The 25,157-nt window shown below is 33.9% G+C and overlaps 3 protein-coding genes and 2 non-coding genes across 9 annotated transcripts; 2 read left to right on the top strand and 3 right to left on the bottom strand.

The window, feature by feature from the left end:
• Window positions 1-389: 389 nt before the first annotated feature.
• On the bottom strand, window positions 390-472 carry TRNAL-UAA. Its single transcript has one exon. It is a non-coding gene; the product is annotated as a tRNA-Leu (tRNA).
• Window positions 473-1,039: 567 nt separating this feature from the next.
• TRNAL-UAA lies at window positions 1,040-1,122 on the bottom strand. Its single transcript has one exon. It is a non-coding gene; the product is annotated as a tRNA-Leu (tRNA).
• Window positions 1,123-2,862: 1,740 nt separating this feature from the next.
• LOC109161176 (chaperone protein dnaJ 16) lies at window positions 2,863-7,848 on the top strand. 2 transcript variants are annotated; one of them, XM_019309536.1, is made up of 12 exons: window positions 2,863-3,259; window positions 4,477-4,600; window positions 5,095-5,177; window positions 5,283-5,394; window positions 5,471-5,575; window positions 5,672-5,722; window positions 6,288-6,377; window positions 6,458-6,566; window positions 6,661-6,809; window positions 7,134-7,187; window positions 7,274-7,497; window positions 7,624-7,848. In XM_019309536.1, exons 1-11 carry the CDS (start codon window positions 3,123-3,125, stop codon window positions 7,490-7,492), a joined length of 1,233 nt encoding a protein of 410 aa, XP_019165081.1. In that variant the 5' UTR covers window positions 2,863-3,122; the 3' UTR covers window positions 7,493-7,497; window positions 7,624-7,848. The 2 variants fall into 2 exon arrangements, with proteins under 2 accessions (XP_019165081.1, XP_019165080.1); XM_019309535.1 differs by having other exon boundaries at window positions 7,274-7,848.
• A 7,653-nt stretch (window positions 7,849-15,501) lies between these two features.
• Window positions 15,502-20,500, top strand: LOC109160939 (DNA polymerase lambda). 2 transcript variants are annotated; one of them, XM_019309196.1, is made up of 14 exons: window positions 15,502-15,692; window positions 15,805-15,942; window positions 16,695-17,024; window positions 17,137-17,230; window positions 17,331-17,461; window positions 17,601-17,663; window positions 17,908-18,087; window positions 18,169-18,222; window positions 18,414-18,502; window positions 18,606-18,696; window positions 18,884-18,964; window positions 19,494-19,561; window positions 19,938-19,989; window positions 20,089-20,500. In XM_019309196.1, exons 1-14 carry the CDS (start codon window positions 15,588-15,590, stop codon window positions 20,191-20,193), a joined length of 1,581 nt encoding a protein of 526 aa, XP_019164741.1. In that variant the 5' UTR covers window positions 15,502-15,587; the 3' UTR covers window positions 20,194-20,500. The 2 variants fall into 2 exon arrangements, with proteins under 2 accessions (XP_019164741.1, XP_019164740.1); XM_019309195.1 differs by having other exon boundaries at window positions 19,938-20,022; window positions 20,095-20,500.
• A 450-nt stretch (window positions 20,501-20,950) lies between these two features.
• Window positions 20,951-25,157, bottom strand: LOC109160946. Of its 3 annotated transcripts, XR_002050837.1 has the most exons (11): window positions 25,048-25,157; window positions 23,996-24,368; window positions 23,716-23,874; window positions 23,073-23,156; window positions 22,817-22,906; window positions 22,621-22,716; window positions 22,193-22,336; window positions 21,998-22,105; window positions 21,638-21,689; window positions 21,382-21,561; window positions 20,951-21,265 (listed from the first exon to the last, which is right to left on the bottom strand). XR_002050837.1 is itself a non-coding variant. In XM_019309208.1 (10 exons), the coding sequence occupies exons 2-10, from the start codon at window positions 24,089-24,091 to the stop codon at window positions 21,530-21,532; spliced, it is 861 nt and encodes a 286-aa protein (XP_019164753.1). In that variant the 5' UTR covers window positions 24,092-24,368; window positions 25,048-25,157; the 3' UTR covers window positions 20,952-21,529. The 3 variants fall into 3 exon arrangements, 2 of the variants coding, with proteins under 2 accessions (XP_019164753.1, XP_019164754.1); XM_019309208.1 differs by having other exon boundaries at window positions 20,952-21,561; XM_019309209.1 differs by having other exon boundaries at window positions 20,952-21,561; window positions 22,621-22,713.

The following is a 25,157-nucleotide window of genomic DNA, read 5'->3' as shown; positions in this document are numbered from 1 at the left end:
TATGTATATTATGTTATACAATTATGTACATTTTGGTATACAATTATGTACATTATTTTATACAATTATGTATATTTTTTTATACAATTATGTACATTCGAACACGTGATTTTTTTAACAATTAAAAGTTTATGTGTATTCTGTTATACAATTATGTACATTTTAGTATACAATTATGTACATTTTCAAAATATGATTTTTTTTAACAAGTTAACAACAAACACGGAATAATAGATATTTTTTTAAGTGCAAAACGACGTCGTTTTGCACCAGGGCGCACAATGCAATGTGCGCCCTGGTGCACGATATAAATTGCTATATATAAACGGTATATATGCGTTTGAACAAAATAAGAGCATTGTGTTTTTTTTTTTCTCTCAACGGGCAAATGCTGGCTATGGGGTTCGAACCCATGCGCATTTATATGTAGAAGATCTTAAGTCTTCCCCCTTAACCTCTCGGGCAAACCAGCAATTGTTTTGAAATTGTGTTTACGGGCACATGCTGGGATCGGCTCACGAACGCACACCTTTGGCGAATTTGATTCGCTGGAGAGATAAACCAGTGACCCTTTCTATTGTGCAAGCAAGATTAGTTGGATTAGCCCACTTTTTTGTAGGTTATATATTCACTTATGCTGCTTTCTTAATTGCCTCTACATCGGGTAAATTTGGTTAATTTTAATGTGTTGTATCCGCGATAATCTCATTTCTTTCGACGGAGGGGGGATCCACCTTTTTCTATTGCTGTGCAACCGTGTGCACCATGCATGGTGCACATGGTTGCAAAAACGACGTCGTTTTGACGTTCGACTTAAAAAAAAAAAAAATCAGAATTGCATAACTACACATCCATAACTATAAATCCAGAATTGCATAACTACACATCCATAACTTCATAACTATACATTCAAATTGTGAAATTATAACTTCATAACTATACATTACACATCCATAAATTATGAACATATGTTTACGTAACTAACGGCAATCAAAAATAATTTTTTTTTATTTAAGTAAAACGCACACAGATGCACAAATGCTAGCTATGGGGTTCGAACCCATGCGCATTTATATGCAGAAGATCTTAAGTCTTCCCCCTTAACCTCTCGGGCAAACTAGCAATTGTTTTGAAATTGTGTTTACTATATTCTACACTTTAAAAGGTTGTTTCCGCCAACTAAATGGGTATTAGAGTTCAATGCTGCATTAACCATTATTTTTAGAGTCGTTAAAATGACCTTAGCTTGCTGAACTAGTCTGTTATTCTACAAAAATGACGGGGTAGACTTTGCTTTTTATGGCTCACAAATTTGGCGGGCCAATGAAGACCCACCTAGTTTGAGTAATAGGAATCTATAAATTTTTTCCTTCAAATTTGAGGAAAAGCGATTCCTTACTAGTATTTTATTTTTACACTTTTTAAGAGAAAATTTATAATAGTCTCCCAAATTACACTCACACATCTCTATTATGTAGGGATATTGAGCATTTATATTAATTATTGTCAACAACTTATTTTAAACAATTCAACCAAATAACAAATTGGAATCAATATTTCGAATATTTTTTTAAAAAAAACCAACAAACCCGAATATATTAATTTTTCCGAAGGTCCAAACCGGCAATACAAGAAATAAAACTAGGAATACAATCAAAATATTCAACCATGCCCATCCGTGAATCGTCTAAAGATTTCTTAGCAATAGCATGGGCTGGCATATTTGCATCCCTTTTAACAAAGTTGAAGCTCACCAAAACCAGCTGGTCCAGAACTTGATGAATATATTGAATAATTAGGCCAAAAGGTGCATTGTTCGATCCCCCACCAACCGCCGTTATTACGAGCTTTGCATCGGTCCCAACAACCACACGACTACATCCCTTCCGCTTCACCCAACTCAGAGCCTCCTGCACCCCCATGGCCTCCACTTCCCGAACCGAAAATAGTTTATTATCAAATAATTTATTTTTTAAAATAAAATTGAATATAATTTATTATCAATTTTTTTCACAAATTGAACGAACTATTAATATATGGGGATTGTATAGCAATTAGCTGATAGTTGATAGATGATTGAGTTAGTTGTTTTAACTCGATGATAATATTAGTTTGTAATAAAAAATGTGTTTGGTAAATTAATTGTTTACTGTTAGTTGAATACATGTAAAATAACTTATAATTGCATAATTATATTGTGCTATTACTTAACACTTACATTATTTTTACAATTTATTATTATTCATAGGAAAAATGGTTAAATAGGCCCCCGAACTTTATTCAAAAGGTCAATTAGACACTTAAACTTTCAAAAGTTGCATTAAACTCATAAATATGTTATTTTGGAGCATTGAAGCCTAGTAACCGGGTTGGTGACCTATAATTACATGTCGCTAGGGTTCCGACGAACCTTCAGCAAGTTTCCAGCATCAAATACTGATGATACGATCGCCGATTGTATTTGGAGATGAAGACCAGTTTGGTCATCTTCTCTGGCGACTGGGGAAAGCGACCCGTTGGTTGCCTTCGCCTTCCCCAGTGATGGGCGCACACACACATACTATGAGAAGAGTGTAATGCTAGAAAAAATGTGATATTTTTTAATGAAAAAATACTCTGTAATATTTTTAAAATCAAAATGTTATATTAAAATTTGAAAAATTAGTTACATTATCCCACTGGTAACAAATTATCATCATTAGATTCTCCGCTGTCAATAAGTATACATGGGACTCTAATTTGACCGGGAGGGTTCAGGGCCAAAATTTGCGCCCACGGCGTACGTTAGCCGAATTGTGCACCGGATTTGAAAATTTAAAATTGGCGTATTTAAATAAAAAGAATAATAAAAATGCCACCTAATTTTCTCTCTCTACCCAAATCTCTCTGCTCAGTGCTCTCTCTCCTCCACAGAGCTCCAGTCTCTACCTCCATTGTTAGGGCATCTGAATAGCCGCTTGAGCAACGATTCTTTGTGTCTAAAGAATTCATCTATCCAAGTTTCCGGAGAAATTGATGGGAGGATGAGAAATTTTCGGTTTTCTCTGCTTAAATTTCGAATTTTATGAGTGTTTCTAGGTTTTTCTTCACAAGGTGGTCCTGAGAGTGGGAAGACGAGGAGAATGCCGGCACATAAGTCGAAATCGGAGAAGAGAGAAGATTCCAGTCCTCCGCGGAGGGATCCTTATGAGGTCCTCGGAGTCAACAAGTACTCAACAGATCAGGAAATCAAAACCGCCTACAGAAAATTAGCTTTGAAGTATGTGTATTCTTCGTTTTTTTGCTTTCTTTCTTTATTTCTTAAGTCATTATTGTTTCAGAACTGAGAAGTAATATATATATTTTTGTTCTTGGAGCTGGTTTTGAAATTTTAATATGTAGTTTTATGAAAAATTTATGCAACTGTGTACTTTGTTACTGAGAGCAGTGAAGAGGAAGTGAGAATCTTTAATTTCTTGATTCATTCCTTGTTATTGATCTCAGGCCCCATTGTACTCAGTGTGCTTTTTGCTGTCAATGCTTTTTCTTTTTTGCTGTTTCAGTTTGGAATTTTATTGATTTTCAAAATTGAACATCTTTGTGTTGGCTTGAAGATAAGTGTTTTAGAAGAATATAACTGTGCAATAGAACTTCAAGTACTCAACCAATGATATATTCAGATTAAGGTATTTCTTACAAAGATAAGAAACTTCCTTCCACTATGAAGAAAGATGCAGAATTTTCTGGAAGAAAGATGTAGCTATTTTTGCTCCATAACTGGGAGAGGAACAGAATTTACTCTGAAAGATGCATTTTCTGGGTTGCTTTACTGTAACAAGGGAGAAATGGCAGTGTGCCTAAGTTAGGAAGAAATTCTACTCGTACTATATAGACATTGTTGCTCCTTAGTTTACTATTTGTTTCAATGTTTGATGTGTGGATAGAGTTTCATCTGAACAATTGAAATTAAAATGTCTTTCTTTTATTTAATAATAATAATAATAATAATAATAATAATAATAATAATAATAATAATAATAATAATAATAATAAAATTATTATTATTATTATTATTATTATTATTATTATTATTATTATTATTATTATTATTATTATTATTATTATCATTATTATTTTGTAGAATCTTTATCTTTTAAACCACTCCATTGCCTATATTGCTTCCTATTGCCTTTGTATATTCTATTTCTTAAAATCTGCGTTTGTACATCAAATTATTGATGTGAGATGCCTTCCTTTGGGTACCTATTGTACATCAAATTATAGGTTGAAAATGTCATAGGAAATTTCTATACTATTTATAAGTTGTTTATGTAATCAGGATTCAGGAGAAAATGCCTTCGGCAAGTAAGAATCTGACTGATGAAGTTGGAAGTTGCATTCTGAGAATCGATTCAATATTATAAAACGTTGTTTCTTGATGTATGGTTCTGTGTATATATGTTTTGAGAATCTGATTTCTTTGCTAAACCTGCGAAGGTACCATCCTGACAAGAATGCAAATGACCCTAAAGCAGCTGATATTTTCAAGGAAGTCACATTTTCATATAACATTTTGTCTAATCCAGACAAAAGGCGTCAATATGACTCTGCTGGTTTTGAGGTTTGCAATCTCTTTGTTTACTTCTAATTACATTTCATCTTTCACTGATAAAAGCGGAGCCTGCAGTGATACAGTTATATACTTATATTAGATAAAAGTAAGTTAAAAAACTATGTGCCAGAGTCTCTATGGATCTGTAACAGGAGAATCTACAATTTACCAGATTGATAAGGATTCCCATAAGCACATGGATTCCCTAATTCTGCCGGATTACAATAATATAGTCACCAATAACAATTGCCTGTAACTATGTTTTATTCAATCACAATCACCTAAAGCACCTTTTTTTTTTTTTTTTTTTTTTTTTTTTTTTTTTTTTTTTTTTTGTTGTTGTTGTTGCTAATTTAAGATTTCTACCTTAAACACACTATTATTTTCATTTTAATTTGACGGAACTGTTTCTAAAATTATGTATTTTCCAATTTTCAGCGTAGTTTTTCTTCTTCTTTTGAACTTTTATAGTGACCAATATTGACAACTTTTTAACTTTTCAGGCCGTGGAGTCTGATAACCAAGATATGGAGTTGGACCTTTCAAGTTTGGGACCTGTAAATACTATGTTTGCTGCGCTATTCAGGTCAGTTTATGTTATTTGCTATACTTGACTTACTTTCTTGCTCTTACTGATCTATAATCCTATCATTCTTTGCCATAAAATAATACATTCTCTATCTCTTATCAGTAAGCTTGGGGTACCAATTAAAACTGCTGTCTCAGCCACTGTCTTGGAGGAAGCATTAAATGGCTCAGTGTCCATTCGTCCCCTTCCACTTGGGCAGCCCATCTGTAGGAAGGTATGATCTACTGAGCACATTTGATTGTTCTCTTGTAACATGTTTCCTACAATTGTAATTTGTCTTTCCATAACAGGTAGAAAAGCAGTGTGCTCACTTCTATTCTGTTACAATCACAGAAAAGGAAGCAAAGGGAGGCTTTGTTTGCAGGGTGCAGTCATCAGATAAAAGCAAGTTCAAGGTGCATATACTTGTCTGGCATTTTAAATGCCACTAAACAATATATGAAAATATAGTATCTTTTAGTATTCTAATGTGCATTTTTGTTCATCTGCAGTTATTGTACTTTGATCAAGAAGAAAATAGTGGACTGAGCCTTGCACTGCAGGTATAGACCCCTAATCTAAAAGTTCTTCCTTGAATGAAGGCCAAAAATTGTGGGTTTCTAGGCATTTCAGAGGATATACTCATGGGTGTTTTATGTGTAGAAGAGCTACAAAGTTAATTTTTGTAGTTATTTTGGAATTGAAAGTCTAAATTGGAATGCAGTTTTTATATTGATGTGAATATGATGCAGTTCAACTTCAGTCTCTGCAGTGTGGACCTGTTTTTTGATTAAAGTTGAGCTACCTCTATTCTTTTCAGTAGTTTACCGAGTCCTCTTATGCATTCTGAATGTGTCCTTGTTCTTTTATGAATACAGAAGCAAATGTAGCATCAATTTATGGTCAAGATACAGGAATAGACCATCCTTTTTTATGTTGAGCTCTCATCTATACCTTAGGACTCTGTACTGAGATTCATTGCACAATGTTAGCCCAATTTCATTAATTGCTCTTTACAGAAATTTTAGCTTACACGATTCAAATCGACTTCTCATATGTATTGACATTTTCCATATAACGATACCACTTCCTTGAGGTGTTTCAATAACTTTGTCGCCTTATTCATAGGAGGATAGTGCGAAGACTGGAAAAGTCACTTCTGCTGGGATGTATTTTTTTGGATTCACTGTTTATCACATGGATCCAGCACACAGCTCGGTGAGTGCATATTTTGTTATGCTAACTGGTTCTTCATTTTATAGTTGTCCCCCATTCTTTAGCTTGTTGGGTTGGTGCAGATGGCAGCTGCAAAGGATCAAGACTCTGCTTTATTTAAGAAACTAGATGGGTTTCAGCCATGTGAAATAACTGAACTAAAACCTGGAACACACGTATTTGCAGTATATGGTATCTTCTTTTGCTTGTAGATCAATATACTCTTCATTTGTTCTCAAGAATGTTTCTACTTTCTAACACCCCTTGCTCGTGACTACCTGTGCAGGTGACAATTTTTTCAAAAGTGTAAGCTACACCATTGAAGCTGTTTGTGCCGAAACTTTTGCGGAGGATAAAGAGAATCTAAAAGCTGTAGAAACTCAAATTTTATCAAAGAGGGTGGAGTTGTCCAAGTTTGAAACAGAATATCGAGAGGTATGCCCTCTAAGCAGAATCGGTATCTGCCCGTACGGGCTTAACTCACTGGTTCAGTAGGCAGTATTTGGGAGAAGAGACCAATGTTCGAAAGTTGGCAACGGTAGTGTGGGGATTATGCCTAAAGTGGGCAGAGCCCTTGTGCGCACCGGCATTTGGCCCTATCTGCTGAGCCACTGAGTTACCGTGATTTACATCCTCTCACATGCTCTGTCGGGCAGGGGTGTGGGTGTGGGGGCCCTTGGGCCTTTTGGGAGAAGAATCGGTATTTGCTAATTTTACTAGGCATTCTATTTAATTGATTTTTCACATTATGTCTTGCAGGTTCTTACACAGTTTACAGAGATGACTAGTAGATACGCCCAAGAAATGCAAGCAGTGAGTTGAAACCTAAAAATTTTTACACCCTACCCAGTCCCTAATTAGGGTAAAGGATACTTACCATACTCTATGCTTATGAACAGATTGATGAGCTTCTTAAACAGAGGAATGAAATACACGCCTCATATACAACTGCTCCCCCGATGAAGCGGAGCAGCAGTGGTCGTAGCAAAAGTAGTAGCGCCTCCAAGGAGTCCAACGAAGGCAGCCCAGTAAGACCGAAGAAATCTACAAAGGAACGACTGAAGAAGAAAAAATGGTACAACATTCACTTAAAGGTGGACAAAAGGAAGCCTTGCTAAGCACGGTGAGAGCTTTTGCCCTTTGCCACTAAGTCAATATATGGGCTTTTCTTTTTCCAAAACACGTCCCACTATTTGTGTTTGTCAAGCACAGGAGATCTCAACTAGTTCTCTGTTTTTCCGGTTATTAGTCTTGTCCAAGCAATGAGCCCGTTGCTGGTCTACACAAAAGTAAGCTCCGGTTTCCATCAACAGTGCGTTATTGAATACTGGTATGTCGTGTAATGGTCCTATACTCCTACATGTGAAGCATCGTCACACGTTATTGTAGAATTCTTCCCTCTGCATTCTTTTGTTAGCCATATTGCCTGTTTATGGATTCCATTATTAATCGGAAGTTATTTTTTTTTAAAAAACTTACTATGCTCCCCATACCTTCATTCTCTGAACTTGTCAACTTTAGTAATGTGCTGCCAACATAGTTTTCGCTAATCGAATCAAAAACACAGAATGAGAGACTACTTAGACATCAAATAATTTGTTATTGATAAATTCTCTATCTGTTATTTATGTGCTCTAAATAGGTTTTAACCACATTCACGCACTTTTTTACTCTAAATTTGCATTTCACTACATTTTGGAGGATGTACATGTAAATTACGGTAACTCAATAGCTCCAGCAGACAGGGTTAAATGCCAGTGTGCACAAAGAATATGCTCACTTTGAGCATAATTCTCACACTGCCGCTGTCCATATTTGAACCTTGATCTCTTCTTTTAAATACTGTTTACTGAACTAGTGAGCTAAGTCTATGCTGCATTTCATCATATTTTCTAGACTGGGATAATGTCATGTCAATTTATATTCTTATAATAATAATAATAATACATTTTAATAAAAAAGGAATGATAACTCGTTATAAGTTTTATCATAATAAATATTAAGGCGTATAGCGTATTTTTCGTTAAAGTTAAATTACAACTTGTTGACGTGATACACTATGGAATTGATATTTAAAATCCAAGAAAGATAAATTAAAAAGAAATATAATAATTTATGATGACTTTAAATAATATATATATCGACAAATATATAAACCAAAAAATAGTTTGGTTGAATAAAATAAAAGTTGATAAATGCTTTATTGGGATATACCGGTATACAATCCTTTTTCAAAGCAGAAACTGTTAGCCAGACATTGCTTTTGGAAGACCATCTTTCCTGTATCTTTTTGTCATTTTCTTTTGGTCGTCATTCGTCAATGTATTTCAACTCAGATTAAAATTAATAATATATTTGTTTACTTGTTGAAAATGTAATCATTAATACAATTGCATGAACTATGGTGTCAATGTGTGCTAAAGTTCACGAATCAGTCCTAAATTGTCTTGCGGTGAGATGAGTTAGGGTTTAAAATTTTTTATTCGTGTAGATTGGTGGGCTATGTGGGTTAGTCTACGCAGACCATGGTCAACCTGCAGGCTAAAGTGAGTAGTAGTAGTAGTAGTAGTCGTCCTAAAGTCTTGCGGTGGGATGGGTTAGGGTTTAAAATTTTTTATCCGTGTAGATTGGCGGGCTATGTGGGTTAGTCTATGCAGACCGTGGTTAACCCGCAGGCTAGTAATAGTAATAGTAGTAGTTTGTATTATGTTTTTACATATGTACTATTTTGTATTTTGAATATTATTGCTGTAGACTGAAATTTTTTGACACATGATTTATTAATTAATTAATTATATATATATATATATATATATATATATATATATATATATATATATAAATATTTGTATATAGTAAAACGAATCAAACATCTTAATTAATTTGCAGACCAGCCGAACTTTTTCTTTTCTTTTGTATGGGTGTAAAAATACATATTTTATGAAATTCAATCCCTAGACCTCATACAATAACAAAATACGAAGTATTTGCTACCATCAAACTACCCCCAACATTAAATAACTATTTTGATATATACTGTTAGTGGGATTTAATACCAATACCTCATTCAATAACATAACACTTATTACCACCAAGCTACTCTAAAATTCAATAACTATTATATATATATATGGTGATGTTCCAATGAGACCATCTCCCTCTGTGAGACTTAACGTTAACATGGATGCACGCAAATTACTCCATTGTAGATTGTGTGACTGAAATTTTAGATTGTGTACATGACAAGTTGCTAAATTCAAACCCACGCCTACTTAGGTAGGGGCGAGTGGGTAAAGTTCATTTTGACGGTCTTAATTTAGTTGTCAAGATTAAATGGATCTAAAAATGGTGTCGTAACATGGATTGATTCATATTATGTTTTTAAATATCAATTGTAGGTCATTATTGCATTATTTTTCAATATTTTATTATTTAGGAATTTTTTGTTAACGAAAAACAAGGTTGATTAATTAACAACCAATCAATAAAAATATAAAGGAGAACACTTGTGTGACAATGTCTCACGTGTTTTAATCCGTGAGACGAGTCTAATCTTTGACTTCATTAATCAAAGATCCAACCAGTCTCACCGATTGAGACTCGTGAGATGGTCTCACACAAGTTTTTGCCATTTTTTGTTTCCATACAACATCCATTATCTTCTCACTTCAACATGATGCAATTTGAATTCAATCAGCAAATTTAACATGATACAACATACATACATACATATATATATATATATATATATATATATATATATATATATATATATAAAATCTTCCTACTTCATTTTCTCACCTAAACTTTTTTACCTAATTAATTAAATATTTTTTGTCAAATAATTAATAAATCTTATTTGGTAAGTAAATGTATAATGGAAATTAATTAAAATCTATTAATTAGTAATATTGTATAATTATGGTATTTCTATTGAGTACTTATATTTATTTATATTGAGTAATGAATAATATGGTATTCTGACCATCCTAATATGGTTATCCCATTTTAGTTTCCAACAAATATTCAACGTGATATTACCTTAATAATAATAATAATAATAATAATAATAATAATAATAATAATAATAATAATAATAATAATAATAATAATAATAATATATCTCTCTCCCTACATATATATATATATATATATATATATATATATATATATATATATATATATATATATATATATATATATATATATAGTCTTGTACTCGGGTGCGAACGGCTCGTCCAGGCGCGAAATAAGAATGGATTCTGTTCGTCCACGTGTCCAGATCTAATGGATGAGAAACACTGATTTTTAAAAAAAAAACGCGGTGGCATTTTCGTAAATAATTGAACATCGAAGTGCAAGTAAAATGTATTACAAGTGCATGTAAAATGTATTATAGGTGCAAGTAAAAATTTACACTGAGCATCAATACTTAGTTGCACTTATAGTTCTAAGTAGTTGCACCTATAGTTCTAAGTAGTTGCACACATAGGTATAAGTAGTTGCATCTAGGTGTATGAATGTTTGCGAGTGGTTTTCAGGAGTATTACTACCCGCTGAACTCAGATCAATGAATGTTAACAAGGCAAAATTACATGCACTTATAGGTGAAAGTAGGTACACCTATAGTTATAAGTAGTTGCACCTATAGTTATAAATAGTTGCACATATAGTTATAAGCACACCCAGGTGCATGAATGGTTGTGGAAAGTGAATGCTAACAAGGCAAAATTACATGCACTTATAGGTGAAAATAGGTGCACTTATAAGAGATTTTACTTGCACTTCGATGTTCAATTATTTACGAAAATGCCACCGCGTTTTTTTTAAGTTATTAGATCTGGACACGTGTCGCGCGCTGAATCGTTCGCATTTCCTTCCTGGGCATTTATTCGCACCTGAGTGCGTCCCTATATATATATATATATATATATATATATATATATATATATATATATAATTCCTCCTCCTTCATTTTTCTGTCCAAACTTTTTTACCCAATTAATTAAATATTTTTTTTGTCAAATAATTAATAAATCTTATTTGGTAAGCAAATATATAATGGTAATTAATTAAAACCTATTATTTAGTAACATTTCATAATTATAGTATTTCTAGTGAGTACCTATATTTATTTATATTGAGTAATGAGTAATATGGTATTGTGACAATCCTCATATGGTTATCCTATTTTAGTTTCCAACAAATATTCACTGTGATGTTATTACCTTAATAATAATAATAATAATAATAATAATAATAATAATAATAATAATAATGTTTTCATTACTTTACTTTCTATCTAACCCATTTTATTACATTGGACACAAATATTATTTACAATTGATATATATATATATATATATATATATATATATATATATATATATTTCCGCCCAAACACTTGGAAATGTAAATTGTAAAAGAAAACTAATATTATTAATTAATTAAAAATATAAAAGGATCTTAATGGAAAAGGAAACCGATTGAAAAATAGTCAAATTGAAAAAGGAAACGAATATTATTTATTAATTAACTAAAAATAATAAACATCCCTAATTGACTTAAAATAGAAAAAGAGATTATCGAATATTAAGAATGTAAATTGAAAAAGGAAATTGATGTTCAAATTTAAATAATTATATATCAATTAAATATTCTTAATATATTACAAGAAATCTATTCTTTGCATTGCAAGACGCAAATACTAGTAATTATATAAGCCAACATAACGCATCTGCTCTTTCTTCTCGGTCGCAGCTTCAATTCGACATCTTCTCGCTCTCCTCTGTGGTACTTTCTCTATATTTTACATATATTATTGCTTTTGATTGTTACTCTTTATTTCATCAACTACATGTCAATTGCTATTACATGGTGATTCACTGGTTGTGTTGTATGTCACTTTTCGTTATGCGATTTTGATCCAAGGTGATTTATATTCGCTTATTACTTACCGATTAATCACTGAGTGAATTAAAATATTTTGTTGTGACCCTTCTTAGATTAATTTACTCAATTATCAATACTTATCTATTAGATTTTTATTTTTATTTTTGATATTTTTGAAAGGAAGCCATTGAGTAGAAGAATATTGAGACGCATGGCAGATTTTAAACGATACCTTAATGTGAGAATACCTGATGGCGGCGGTGCTCCTCTTCCTCCATATTCTCCATGGTATGTCCATTTTTCGTATCGTCCTTCTAATTCGTACAAGCCTTTTTCATACCCATATCCGTACAGCCCTTCTTCATCTCCTCCTCCCGGCGGTGATTATCGAGTCCCACAGGAGCATAGCAAAGAAGAAAAAGTAACATTAGAGGTGGAATTCGAAAGGTTCATTAAGGATTATATGCATGTGACTGTATCCAGGATTGTTGAAGTATTTTCTAGGGAAGAAGAAGAAGAAGTAAAATTAGATGTGAAAAAGGAAAAGGCCCTGCAGGATTGTGTGTATGTGCTTATGTTCAAGCTTTTTGAAATATATGGTCTAAAGAAGAAGAACTAACATTAGAGGCGGGCCTGGTAAAGGCCTACTGGATTGTCAGCATGTGTTTTTGTCCAGAATTTCTGAAATATTATATGACCCAAATTTCAAACTAGACGAAAATGGAAGAATCCCACACGACACTATTAAGAAGAAGATTGGTGAAATAGTGTTTGGCCCAAATTTCGAACTAGACAAGGACACTAAAAATGGAAGAACCCCACACGACACTCTTAAGAAGAAGAAGAAGGAGGATTAATCCAAGAATTGAAGGCTCCGTCATGACATTTAAGAATGATGAATAAATCTGTTTTCAATTTTGTGTGTTGTTCAAATTTCAAGACATTAATTAGTTGCTTAATTCAAATGCATAATGAGCTCTGATCTATTTATTAGTTTAATTTTTATTGTTAATTTTATGTGTTTTTTTGAGTTCGTTTTATTTTATATTTCATGTTTAATTTGATATATGTTTTTTTTTTTTTAAATTCATTATATTTTATTAGGTTTTTAGAAAGTTTCCATAGTCGATTAATTATTTTTATGAGTTAATCACTTAATTCTCAATTGGTCTTCCGAGTATTATTCTTTCAAATTATATTATATTATTGATTATTGTAGTTTGACTTGTTTTCCTAATGGTATTGTAAGTCCAACCGACACCAATATCAATCGTTATGCTATGCTGGACACGGGTAACAGTGTCGTTAATGGCACTATTATCTTCAATTTTTTTCAGACCGCTTCGCTATAGGAGTATATGTTCATAATTTTATTACTATATGTTCATAATTGTAAGTTCATAATGTCAGAGCTCTATGTTCATAATTCAATAATTGTACATTCATACTTCCATAACTGTACATTCATAATTCCGTAACTGTACATTCATAATTCAATAACTGTAACTTCATAATTTTCGAAGCTCTATGTATGTTCATAATTGTAAGTTCATAATGTCAGAGTTCTGTGTTTATAATTTTATAACTTACATTCATAATGGTACAAACAAATAATGCCGTTAACGTCGTTAACAGCGAGACAAAATCAAAAAAAAAAAAAGAATTTAAATTGAAATGACGCATTTTTTTAAAAAATGACATCATTTTAAATTCGTGTCCATAATGTATTGTGGACACGGATCGAGGGCATAATTTGCCCACCAATATGCTTTGATTTCAGGTCCCTCGAGCTGCCCTACTAACAATTTTTTTTTAAAGTTTTTTCCTTCTTTCTGGATACGCACAAAGCAAATGTGAAAATTCCTCAAACATCACTGTAGTAGCGTTATTGACTTTTTTTTTTATACAAAAAATTTGAGCTAATTAACTATTTATACTATTTTTTTTATCGGTTCTTAATTGCTATCCCCAAATAGTTCAATAGAATATTTGTATATTTTTCTAATAATATATGTTTAAATGATGTTTGATATTCTCTTAAGTTCATGTGTAATAATTAGTAGAATTTATGAGTTTAATTATGTGCGATGTAAATGTATAAGTATTTGCAAAAGAGAGGGTTCATGATTTGATTTTCTAATTTTTAAAGGCAATAAAAAGTTTTCTTTGTACTTAAAATCTTAAATCGATTTACCTTTCATGTTTTTTCGTCTCTTAAAATATTGAATTCCCAATGTTAAAGGCTCCACATCTAATCCGATAGATCATTTGAGAGGATGTAAATCACGGCGACTCAATGACTCAACACATAAGGCCAAATGTTGATGCGAATAAAGAATATAACCACCACATTTCATTCTTTCTTAACAAAATCAAGTGATTGTGTTAACTTGTCTATATAATTGCTTAAGGTCATAAAATTAACGTTGTCTTTATTTAAAGAGAACATTTGAATAAGAGTTACAGACTTACAAAAAAAAAAAAAAAATTCGGTAGCAGAAGACTCGTGAAGGCCGTCTTCTCCTTGTCTTCTTCATGCATAAAAATATGAAAGTACCCTCGGAAGACGTCTAGGAAGCTCACGATGGCACATCTGGTTGTCTCGTCCACGAGCTAATCAATGTTAGGCAGGGGGAAGGAGTCCATGGGGCAAGCCTTGTTGAGGTCGGTGTAATCCACGCACATCCTCCAGGTAAGCGGCATAGAGGTGAGGACCAAAACAGAGTTTTCCTAGTGGACATCATTACGTAATGACTGCGGCTTCTCTCATCATTAAAAAAAAAAAAAAGAATATTTGTAACAAGTTATCTTCTCTCCCCTATTAAAATAAAATTGATATGTACCTTATGAGTAGTAATTCTGTAACTCGTCGTTTTGATATCGGGTCCATAATGTTATGTGGAGGGTCATGATATAAATTGCCCAAAACTATTAAGTAATGATAATATTTTTTTAAAGCTTTATTATTATTATTATTATTATTAAAGAATTGTGAATTAAAAATATGTTGATATAATTGTAAGATTCACTTGTAATAAACAAATTCACAGATAAAAGAACCTATAGGTAAGAGGTGAAAACTTGGAGACGGGCGAAACAATTCATGATTTACTTCATTTAATGACTCTTTCACAAAAATTTTAAAGGTTTAAGATAACTTTGATGTAAGTTGGGAAAATAAATTAATGACTCTTTCACAAAAACAATTCGGCGCTTTTTCTGTTTTTCACAAAATAAATTTCTCCAATTTGTGTTTCTTCTCACTCTCCAGTGTCTTCTCCGGAAAGCTTAACACTCTTCGTCTTCGAATTTGACCCAAATATGCCACCAAAGAAGATCAAATCTCCGCCCTCTGATCCTCAGGGAATGTTCAGCAGAATGGTCGTCTTCTTAGTCGAAGACGGAGTCCAAACTCGTCGGCTACAGGTTCTTTCTGTTTACTAGACAATTTCATTAAAACTAGTTAAATATTTGTACTCAGATTTTCTTGTTCATTTTTTTGAATTGTTTTTAATTTTTTAATTTTTTTTTTGGGTAGATATGGAAGCAGAGATTGACGCAAATGGGGGCTAGCATACAGGGCACTTTTTCCAAAAATGTCACTCATGTTTTTGCCGTGGATGCAAATTCTCTTCTTAAGAAAGTTGATCACCAGCGGTTAATTAGGTCAAAAGCTGTAAGCTTTGATCCCTTATATTTATCTTTACATATAGTTCAACAATGGCCATTTATTTCTTGTTTTGTATATGAAAATTTTTAAAATTTGAATTCTGGTATTGTTTCAGCCATGAATTTCTGTTGAAAATTGCATGTGGAACTGTGTTGTTGAGCTTGATAGGAGTTTTTCCCTTTGCAATAGCTGTAAACTTGTTAGTTTTTTAAAATATTCTCAATTAGATGAATTGAAGGATCAGTGAGCCTGGAACTGAAAGTACTAAAGGAATACTACTATGCTTATATATGTTCTCTAACTCATATTTTTCTGTCAATTTATTGCCATTTAATATCGTGAATTTATGTTGCCTTCGTTTTTAGCAGAGATGTGAGAAGTAATTTTACATTCTGATTTTCATTCCCCCATCTGTCGAGGTTATTAGCTTCTTAGGCTATTCTATTCAAGAAATTGGCATATGGATTATTGAGCATATAACCACTAATGTGCAATCCAACTATCAGCTTAGGCTTTTAGTGAGATGGAGCACATGCTTCAATTTGGTATCAGAGCCAGACTAAAGGTCATGGGTTCAAATCTCCACGTTGAGCTTTGGATAACATTCATTAGGGATAGTTGAGTAAATTGTTGTTGGTTGGAAGTGTAAGAATAGGGTTTCTGAAGTTCTGTCACGGTTTTATGTTGTTTCAATTTGAAACCATTATTAGGATGAAGTGTCTGAACTATTGCTGTTTTGGTCTTTATATGCTATCCAGAAAGTGCTCCTATATCAGTGGGTGGAGGACAGCTTGACAAAGGGAGAAAAGGTGGCTGAAGATTTGTATATCGTATCCCTAGAATCAGGGGAAAATAAAGAGATCTGTAAGGCAGATAACACAAGTGATTGTACTAATAGTGAATTTACTCAAAAAAAGAGCAGAATCTCTTTTGAGGGTGGCAATATTGCGAATCAAGAAAACAAGGTTGACACAAAGGACCACTTTGGGCATCAGTTAGTAGATACTGCAAACACCTCTGAATGTTCATCACGCTCATCGAGCCCAGAAATCTTCAGTGAGGCGGTCTTTTATCCTTGTGATGAGGCTGTAAGAATAGGCAATCCCTTCTCCCTAAGATACTATTCGTGCAAGATTCCAGCAGAAATACTCGCATATCTTGCTGAACTGTGTGTTGTACTTTTGTGCCATTATTGAACAGGCTGAAACATCAAAATCATCGTTGCTTTATGAGCCTCCCAATTTAAACAGGAATATTACCAAGATATTTGGAAAACTTGTTGACATTTATAGGGGTAAATAACACTCTTGTGCTCTTTCCATTCTTTTTTATACCTCGAAATTATGTCATGAGCTATTGAAGTCTTATGTGAAGTCATCAATCTTCAATTTCAGCACTTGGTGATGATCGAAGGTCATTTAGCTATTACAAAGCCATCCAAGTTATTGAGAAACTTCCTTTCAAAATTGAGAGTATAGACCAAGTTAAAAAGCTTCCTACTATAGGAAGGTCATTACAAGAACATGTAAGTAAACTGTATTGTTACTTTTTAACTTTCTTTGCTAGGAATATTCTCTTTATGTTTGTCGAGTCTCCAGTCTCTAGTGCCTTCATTATTAAGCAAAAGGATGCTAGATAAAAGGGAACGGTTTTCGTAATTGCAGATTCAGGAAATAGTGAACACTGGGAAGCTCTCCAAATTGCAGCACTTTGAGAAGGATGAAAAGGTAGAGTTGAGAGTTTTTCGCTTTGATTCACTAATAATTTTTGTCTGTTTTCTTTGACCAAAAGCTCATTGATGATTGAGGTTAGTGATCTACTTTAAAGATGCATTTCTCATGCAATAATTTTTTTTCTGAAACATAGTCACAAGATTTTTTTTTTTTTTTTTTTTTCTAAATTATGAATATTCATGTCACATTCAAAGCCTAATCCTTATTTTTGAAAACTGACATTTTTAGAATTTCTCAGGTCCGGACAATCAGCTTGTTTGGAGATGTTTGGGGTGTTGGTCCAGCAACTGCCTTAAAATTTTACGAGAAAGGGCATCGAACTCTAGATGACCTAAAAAATGAAGAATCATTAACAAATGCCCAAAGATTAGGCTTGAAATATTTTCAAGACATCAAAACAAGAATTCCACGTCAGGAGGTCAACCACCTTTGCTTTTCATTTTAAATCAAACCAATACTTTCTTTTTTTTTTCTTTTTTTCACGTAATGAATCGTGTAGGTTGAAGAGATGGATAAACTTCTACAGAAGGTTGGACAAGAGATTTTACCTGGGGTAAGCACTGTATCTGATTGAATGGTTTCAAATATGGCTTATTTTGTCCAATATCCATTCATGGAAAATGTGCATAATTTCGAAGTTATAGCTTATTGAGTAATAATGTTAGCAATTTAATAAGATATGTATCGTAGAACTTTCAATCTTTATTGTGCTGGTCGCTCATTACTATGAATACTATACCACAGGTTATTATTGTGTGTGGAGGATCATATAGACGCGGAAAGTCATCTTGTGGGGATATGGACATTGTTATTACTCATCCTGATGGAAAGAGGTAAAAAACGGGGGTGGGGGTAACTTTCTTGCTAATTATTTGGGTTTATTCATTTTCTTAAACCTATTGAAAAATATGATATTTCTGGTTCTTCTTCTTTCAGTCATATAGGTTTTCTTCCTCGGTTTGTAAAGCGTCTCAAAGAAATGAAGTTTTTGAGGGAAGATTTGGTCTTCAGTATTCACAGTGAAGAGGTAATTTATCCATTTCTAATGCTCCATGTATTTATTTATTGTTTATCTATGATTTTAGGCTCTCCTCAATGTTTTAGTAATAATAAATCTGTTTTCTTCATCCTTATGGGCATCCAAATCGATATATTAATTTACATTTCTGTCAATGATTTTATGTCTCGTGTTGTAACTAGTTATATGGACACAGGGTACAGATTCAGGAGTAGATACCTATTTTGGTCTTTGCACCTATCCCGGTCAAGAACTGCGACGTCGCATTGACTTGAAGGTAGGTATTACACAATCCGACTTTACGTTCACCTTGGGGTGTCCTTTTATTATAAGGGAAAATTACATTTTTCGTCCCTAAGTTATAGGGTAATCATAGGATTCATCCCTACTTTCTGGTCGTGCGCACTTTTTGTCCCTAAGCTATAACTCACATTGAAAATTTCGTCTCTAATGTTTTCGTAGAAAAAAGACGAAATTTGCAACGTTAGTTATAACTTAGGGATGAGAAGTGAGCACGACCAACAAGTAGAGGGATGAATCCTATAATTATCCTATAACTTAGCGACGAAAAGTGCAATTTTCCCTTACTATAATTATTATTATTTTCCATTCTTGGACAGAATTGTCAAATTTCAAACACTTCTTTTGATTCAATGGAGTAACTCTGTCTTTGCAATTTCTAATAGGTGTTGTAATGTTATTTTGTGATCACCATACCTAATTTGTTTTCAGTGTTGCACTTAATCACTCGTATCATGTGTGGCTGTCGTGTTTTATATCTACAACTAATATATTCATGTCTTTAGGTGTATCCAAGAAATATATATGCATTTGGGCTAGTACATTGGACGGGGAATGATGTTGTGAACAGGCGGTACGTGTCCATTTCTCTTTGAATTCTACTTGGCATATCCTGATTTACACGTGATGTTCTTGTTAGGATCAAACACTTACCACTACGCCAAAAGCTATAGCTAGTAGCGAAGACATAACTTTATTTCCTTATACAGTTATACCACTACATTTTCGAGAGGCAAGGCCTTCAGGCTTCCGTTGAACAATCCATCTAGCCACTTGGTGCTGGACTTGGCTTTTCACCGGCCTCTACCCAACAATTCCCCTCCCAATACCTGCTAGGCTTAACTGCACAGTTTTTATTCTTGCTAGGACTCGAACCCGTGACCTGACTCTGATACCATATGTTAGGATCAAGCGTTTATATTTGTTGTGACACATCTGTTTCTCCCCAGGCTTCGAATATTAGCACAGGCCAAGGGTTTCCGGTTGGATGATACGGGGTTATTCCCTTCAACTCAAGGTTCTGAAGGGAAACAGGTATGGCTTGTTATAGATTTGGTCTTATCAATTTTGTGTTTCTAGTCGTTAACATTGTAGACGATGATACAGGGTGGTATAAAACGCGCTAATTTAAAGCTCGACACAGAGAAGGAAATATTTGATTTTCTTGGTTTTCCTTGGCTTGAACCACATGAAAGAAATCTATGAATTTTGAATGGCTTGCTATTGCACATCTGTACACCACAAGATGATTTTGGACGTCAACTGCTGGATTTTCAAGCCTCCGAGCAACACGTGAACCATTGGGTTAACTTTAGTATTAAACTGAAGCATATGTTTTATCTCAACTAAAAATTTAAACTGATAGTTGGATTGTACATTTATGTTTACATATTATATATGATAAAAACTGCTAACTTTTTCATTCGTTCTCTCAAACACAACTTGAAAAGCCAATAATTTGACCGGTTTCGAGCAACACATGAATCATGGAATTAACTATAATACCAAATTGAAACATATGATTCTTCTCAATTAAAAGTCTAAGCTGATAATTGAATTACACGTTTCTATATTATATATATGCGCTCAACCTTGCTATCCATTCGTTCATCCAAACACGACTTGAAAAGCCAATAATTTGATCGATTTTAAACAACACGTGATAATGGGTTAACTCTAATACCAAATTAAAAATTAAAATATATAATCAATCTCAATAAAAAGTTTAAGTTGATAGTTAGATTGCATATTTATATTTATATATTATTATTATTATATACTTAACATTGCTAACTTTTCCATTTGCTCTCCTAAACACAACCTACAAAACCAATAAGTTGACACTTGCCATAAACTATATTATTTGAAACAAGATTTGGTGCAAAAATAAATTGGGTATGATAAGATCGCCCTAATTTGATACTAGAAGTTTGTGAAAATTCAGGCACATAAACACATTGTGGTAGAAAAGTTTACTACCACCAAGGATGAGTAGAACACAATGAGATTCACAGACAATATTGCAGTGCAAAGGTAGTGTTCAAGATAGGCTTTTTAACTTATATGGTACATCGACGAAAAATGAGATCGACAAATCTTCCAACTACACAGAAATGGCAAATAACACAAGAAATTACTACTACCAAACGTTTCCCGCCAAGCATTAAAGTCGTGTTTCTCTATAATATCTCAGATATACCTCGATTTGTGCCATTCAGAGAGAATGCAAGGCTTAAGAATGGTGTTTTCTTGTCGGTGCCGGCTACTAGCCACTTCGCTTCAATAACATTTACACATCGAATTGCAATAACATTAACAAAACTGGACGCTAAGCCATATCTGCAAAAAAAAAAAAAAGGGCGAAAAAAAAAAAAACACATGTGCAACCACCACCTTTTGGGGAAGAAACGTCGAGTATCAGCAGATCTCGCTAAACGAGCAATTGTTACATCATGAAAGTCGGGCTGCTAAGCATAAAACCCTTCTCTCTGCATTCTTCGTCGGGAGTGGACCTTAAAATCGACCCCCCACTGTCCCCGGGCTATTTGTCGATTTCCTCTTGAATTTGTCCATCTGTTATAAACGGAACAAATAACGATTTTGATGAAATGCTCTACATTAGAGATCGGAAACTATGTATTAATCTCACCAGGCAAATCAACACCCATGTTTGCTTGTGCATCAGCATCGGAGTTTGACTCCTATAAAATAATATTCCAATAAAATTTGATAGCCATAAAAGGGGTTTTCTTTAAAGCACGGAAAAACATGTAATTGACTCAGATAGATAAAGAAAAGCCCGCATGGGTAGCTCAACTGGTCACAGAGGTCAAATTTGTCACAAAAGACCAATGATCTAATCTCTATTGGTCAGTTGAGTCACCATGTTTTACCCCTCCACAAACTGTTGGGCCAAGGTGTGGGGACGCCTGAAGTGAGCGATTCCACCTTTTTTGTCACAAGATAGATAAAGAAAATTTAAATTTAGACATGAAAGGATTTTCTTTACCCGCAAAACATGGATTATCCGGAAGGAAATAAACCTATCCTTGAGTTGTTTGGCCTGCTCATATAGGGTCGAGATGTTTTGATTCTTAACCTTCCAAAGACCCTGGATCTATTTGACAGAAACGCGATTTTAATTTTACACGTATTAGGTAAAGAAGATCGGTGGAAGGATGGAAACATGAAATAATATGCAAACCTGCATACAAACGAGTTTAGAGTCGCCCTGAACACGAACACTTTGAAACCCTTTGCTAAGCGCATACTTTAAGCCTAAAATAAAGCCTCGATATTCAGCAACACTACTCGTTGCTACACCCAAACCTTCACGAAGCCGACAGACCTGTACAGCAAATAAGTTTCAAATGCGTAAAAAATGAAAATGTTTGGAGGGGCACTACTGGAAATTATGGAATTTCCGACCACTTGAAAGTGATCTTAAATCAAGTCAAAAGCCTTGTTCCGACCACTTTTGGTGTCCGTAAAAACCTTTATTGCTATTTCTGACCACTTTTTGCTTTCAACTTAATTCTTAATTTAAAATCACTTTCAGGTGGTCGGAAATTCCATAATTTCCAACAGGGGGGGTAGACTAATAGAGAGTCTTCAACGAAAAGAACTATTTACCAAACTTCCATCATCGGCTCGTAAGACAGCTCCTGCCCCAGCTGGTCCAGGATTTCCTTTCGAGGCACCGTCAAATTCAAGAGAACATGAGCGCTGTTACGAAAAGTATAAAGACATTTGAACGTAGTTAATTATAATACAGAAAGATTTTTTATTTTTATTTTTTTTGCATTTAGGCATCGTAATAGCCACTCACACCCGATGATAGAGCTGGGTCAGCCTTATGTTCTAACTTCACGTGCTTTCTTAGAGAATCATTTGACATAACTGCTGATCCAACAGCATCCTGCAACCGTGTGATTTAATATCAGGCAAAACCGAAATTCGTTTTAACCAAAAATAGCAAATATTACTGGTAACTACGACTACTTAGAAGAGGAGTCGGGGTAGATTAAGTATGGAGTGAAAGTTTTCGTTAGAAAAAGAGGTGTTTTTAGGGCAGGTTAACTTACCGCATAGTCCGTCCACATTGCTTCCGGTGGCCTTTTCTTTGCAATGTGCTCGTTTGATGTTCCACCTTTGGAAGAAGAAGGTTGCTGAAGAAAGAAAAACGTTAACAAAATGGCATAACAAGTTTAAAGAAAGTCATAAAGACAGGTAATATAAGGATATTTCGTTTAGTCATTTCCCAGCTAGTATCATACTATCAGGGAAAAATTGTAATTTATGCCCCTTTATAATATGCCAATTATCAATGTCACTCCTGAATTATTAGTGGTATAAATATTGCCCCTCAATTTTAAAAACGGTACATATATTACCCCTCCCGTACAGTACGGGAAGGGCAATATATGTACCATTTTAAAAATTGAGGGGCAATATTTACACCACTAATAATTCAGGAGTGACATTGATAATTGACATATTATGGAAGGGCATAAATTACAATTTTCCCTACTATCAGTGTAGCAATCACATTGGGCATCCATCATGCTATCACACCTCCAATTCAAGAACTCAAAAAACTCGTCACAGTAACATTCTAAAGAATCTTATGTTACGATTTGAAGCACATCAACATATGCCACCACCTTAATGTGAGAAGAAAATAAATGGACTAACTGAAATTGCATACAAAATTATACAATGTCTCACCTGAAAAGGGCACGGTACCAAAGTGCCGAAAAGATCTTCAGTTAGATCTTGGGCTCTGATAGAATAAAGAGCATTCTTAAGCCCACAAGAAAGAAGATATTCCTCGGTGTCCTTAGGCATAGAATATCCCTTATAAACACTAACAGGAGGATCACATATCTGTCAAGGGAATGAAGAAGGGAAAACACTGAGCACTCGCAACGAAAGTAAGGGCATTGTAGGAAAAAAAAAATAATCTTGCTCACATATCCTATTAGATGAGAGAAAAAAGATTCGTTACCGATGATCCAACTTGAGTCTGGCAATCACTCAAATTTTTGTACACGCCAACAAGATCTCCTTTCCGGACGACAAAGAAGCCGGTCTCTTCCCTCATTATTGGAGTACGAGTGGGGGGTCGAACTTCCGGGATTAATAACTCTTCACCCTAAACTTATAGATTAATAATTAATAAGACCTAATACAAACTCTTCCCAGAAACGAGTTCAAATTAATGCTTTTAATCCCGCCATGACTGAAGAGCGTAATCGAACAAAAGCTGAAAGTTGGCAAATTGAACAGTTCCATAAAAGTCAGCGAATATTCGATAACACAGCAGCGGGCATACATGAAACAATCTGTTCTTTACACATGACATCCCTTGGACTCCATCTCTGTAAACACGAAAAATATCAAATAATAAGCATCTACATTTATTCAACAGATACACACACAGAAAGATATTGACTTGCTGATCTGTTTCTTTCTTTTTACCCCTTTATATTTAAAGAAACTTAACAAAAAGCGGTGAAAAACCAAAATTTGGTACATTGCACAACTTCACACAACAAAAGTTATACTTTTTATCTACCAAATTCCAATCTTTATCATCATATTAACTTTTTTTTTTCACTTGTGTGAAAAAAATAAATAAATAAATAAATAAAAGGAAAGAAAAGGCTTCCTTTGTATATAAATTTAAGCTAAGGCAGTCTGAGACTTTTCCCCTATAAACTATTCTGAGAAAGAAAAGTAAGAACGCAGTATACTTAACAGCAAAACCAAACAAGTGGTTTGGGCGTTATTCATGTTTTCTTAACCTCAAAAATCGCAACTTTACCTAAGAGAACTAAACTCTGACCAATTTAACCTCAAATTTTCTCAACATTTTCGCGAATAACTAGCAAGGACTTGCTACAAAACCGATTGAAACTTTCCCAAACCTAAAAAAGTCAACTTTGCTATGAATATATTACTCTAACCCCACACAAAAGTGTAACAACCAGAACCCTAATTACCAAAAAGGATTCTTGAAAAAAATCGAGGCAATTAGGGAATAAATATGAAACATACCGTGAATTTCTTGACGCAGACGTGAAAAATTATAAGTGTTTCTCCATGGGTGAGGAGAGGGTGTAGAGTTTGGGAGGTGGGGGGGTTGGGTGGGGGGTGGGGGTGGAGAA

Source organism: Ipomoea nil, unplaced genomic scaffold (assembly GCF_001879475.1).
Source record: "Ipomoea nil cultivar Tokyo-kokei standard unplaced genomic scaffold, Asagao_1.1 scaffold2921, whole genome shotgun sequence".
NCBI lineage: Eukaryota > Viridiplantae > Streptophyta > Magnoliopsida > Solanales > Convolvulaceae > Ipomoea > Ipomoea nil.
The sequence above is the reverse complement of the archived record's forward strand: the minus strand, read 5'-3'. Positions and strand labels throughout refer to the sequence as shown.

Bases quoted from the DNA above. Each gene is read 5' to 3' on its own strand.
- LOC109161176 (XM_019309536.1), top strand. From the start codon at position 3,123: ATGCCGGCACATAAGTCGAAATCGGAGAAGAGAGAAGATTCCAGTCCT. The intron at 3,260-4,476 runs GTATGTGTATTC...AAACCTGCGAAG, and splicing joins TACAGAAAATTAGCTTTGAA to GTACCATCCTGACAAGAATG. The intron at 5,723-6,287 runs GTATAGACCCCT...CCTTATTCATAG, and splicing joins GACTGAGCCTTGCACTGCAG to GAGGATAGTGCGAAGACTGG.
- LOC109160939 (XM_019309195.1), top strand. From the start codon at position 15,588: ATGCCACCAAAGAAGATCAAATCTCCGCCCTCTGATCCTCAGGGAATG. The intron at 17,462-17,600 runs GTAAGTAAACTG...TCGTAATTGCAG, and splicing joins GAAGGTCATTACAAGAACAT to ATTCAGGAAATAGTGAACAC. The intron at 19,562-19,937 runs GTACGTGTCCAT...GTTTCTCCCCAG, and splicing joins AATGATGTTGTGAACAGGCG to GCTTCGAATATTAGCACAGG.
- LOC109160946 (XM_019309208.1), bottom strand. From the start codon at position 24,091: ATGAGGGAAGAGACCGGCTTCTTTGTCGTCCGGAAAGGAGATCTTGTT. The intron at 23,875-23,995 runs GTAACGAATCTT...TTCCCTTGACAG, and splicing joins AGACTCAAGTTGGATCATCG to ATATGTGATCCTCCTGTTAG. The intron at 22,907-23,072 runs GTAAGTTAACCT...ACACGGTTGCAG, and splicing joins CAATGTGGACGGACTATGCG to GATGCTGTTGGATCAGCAGT.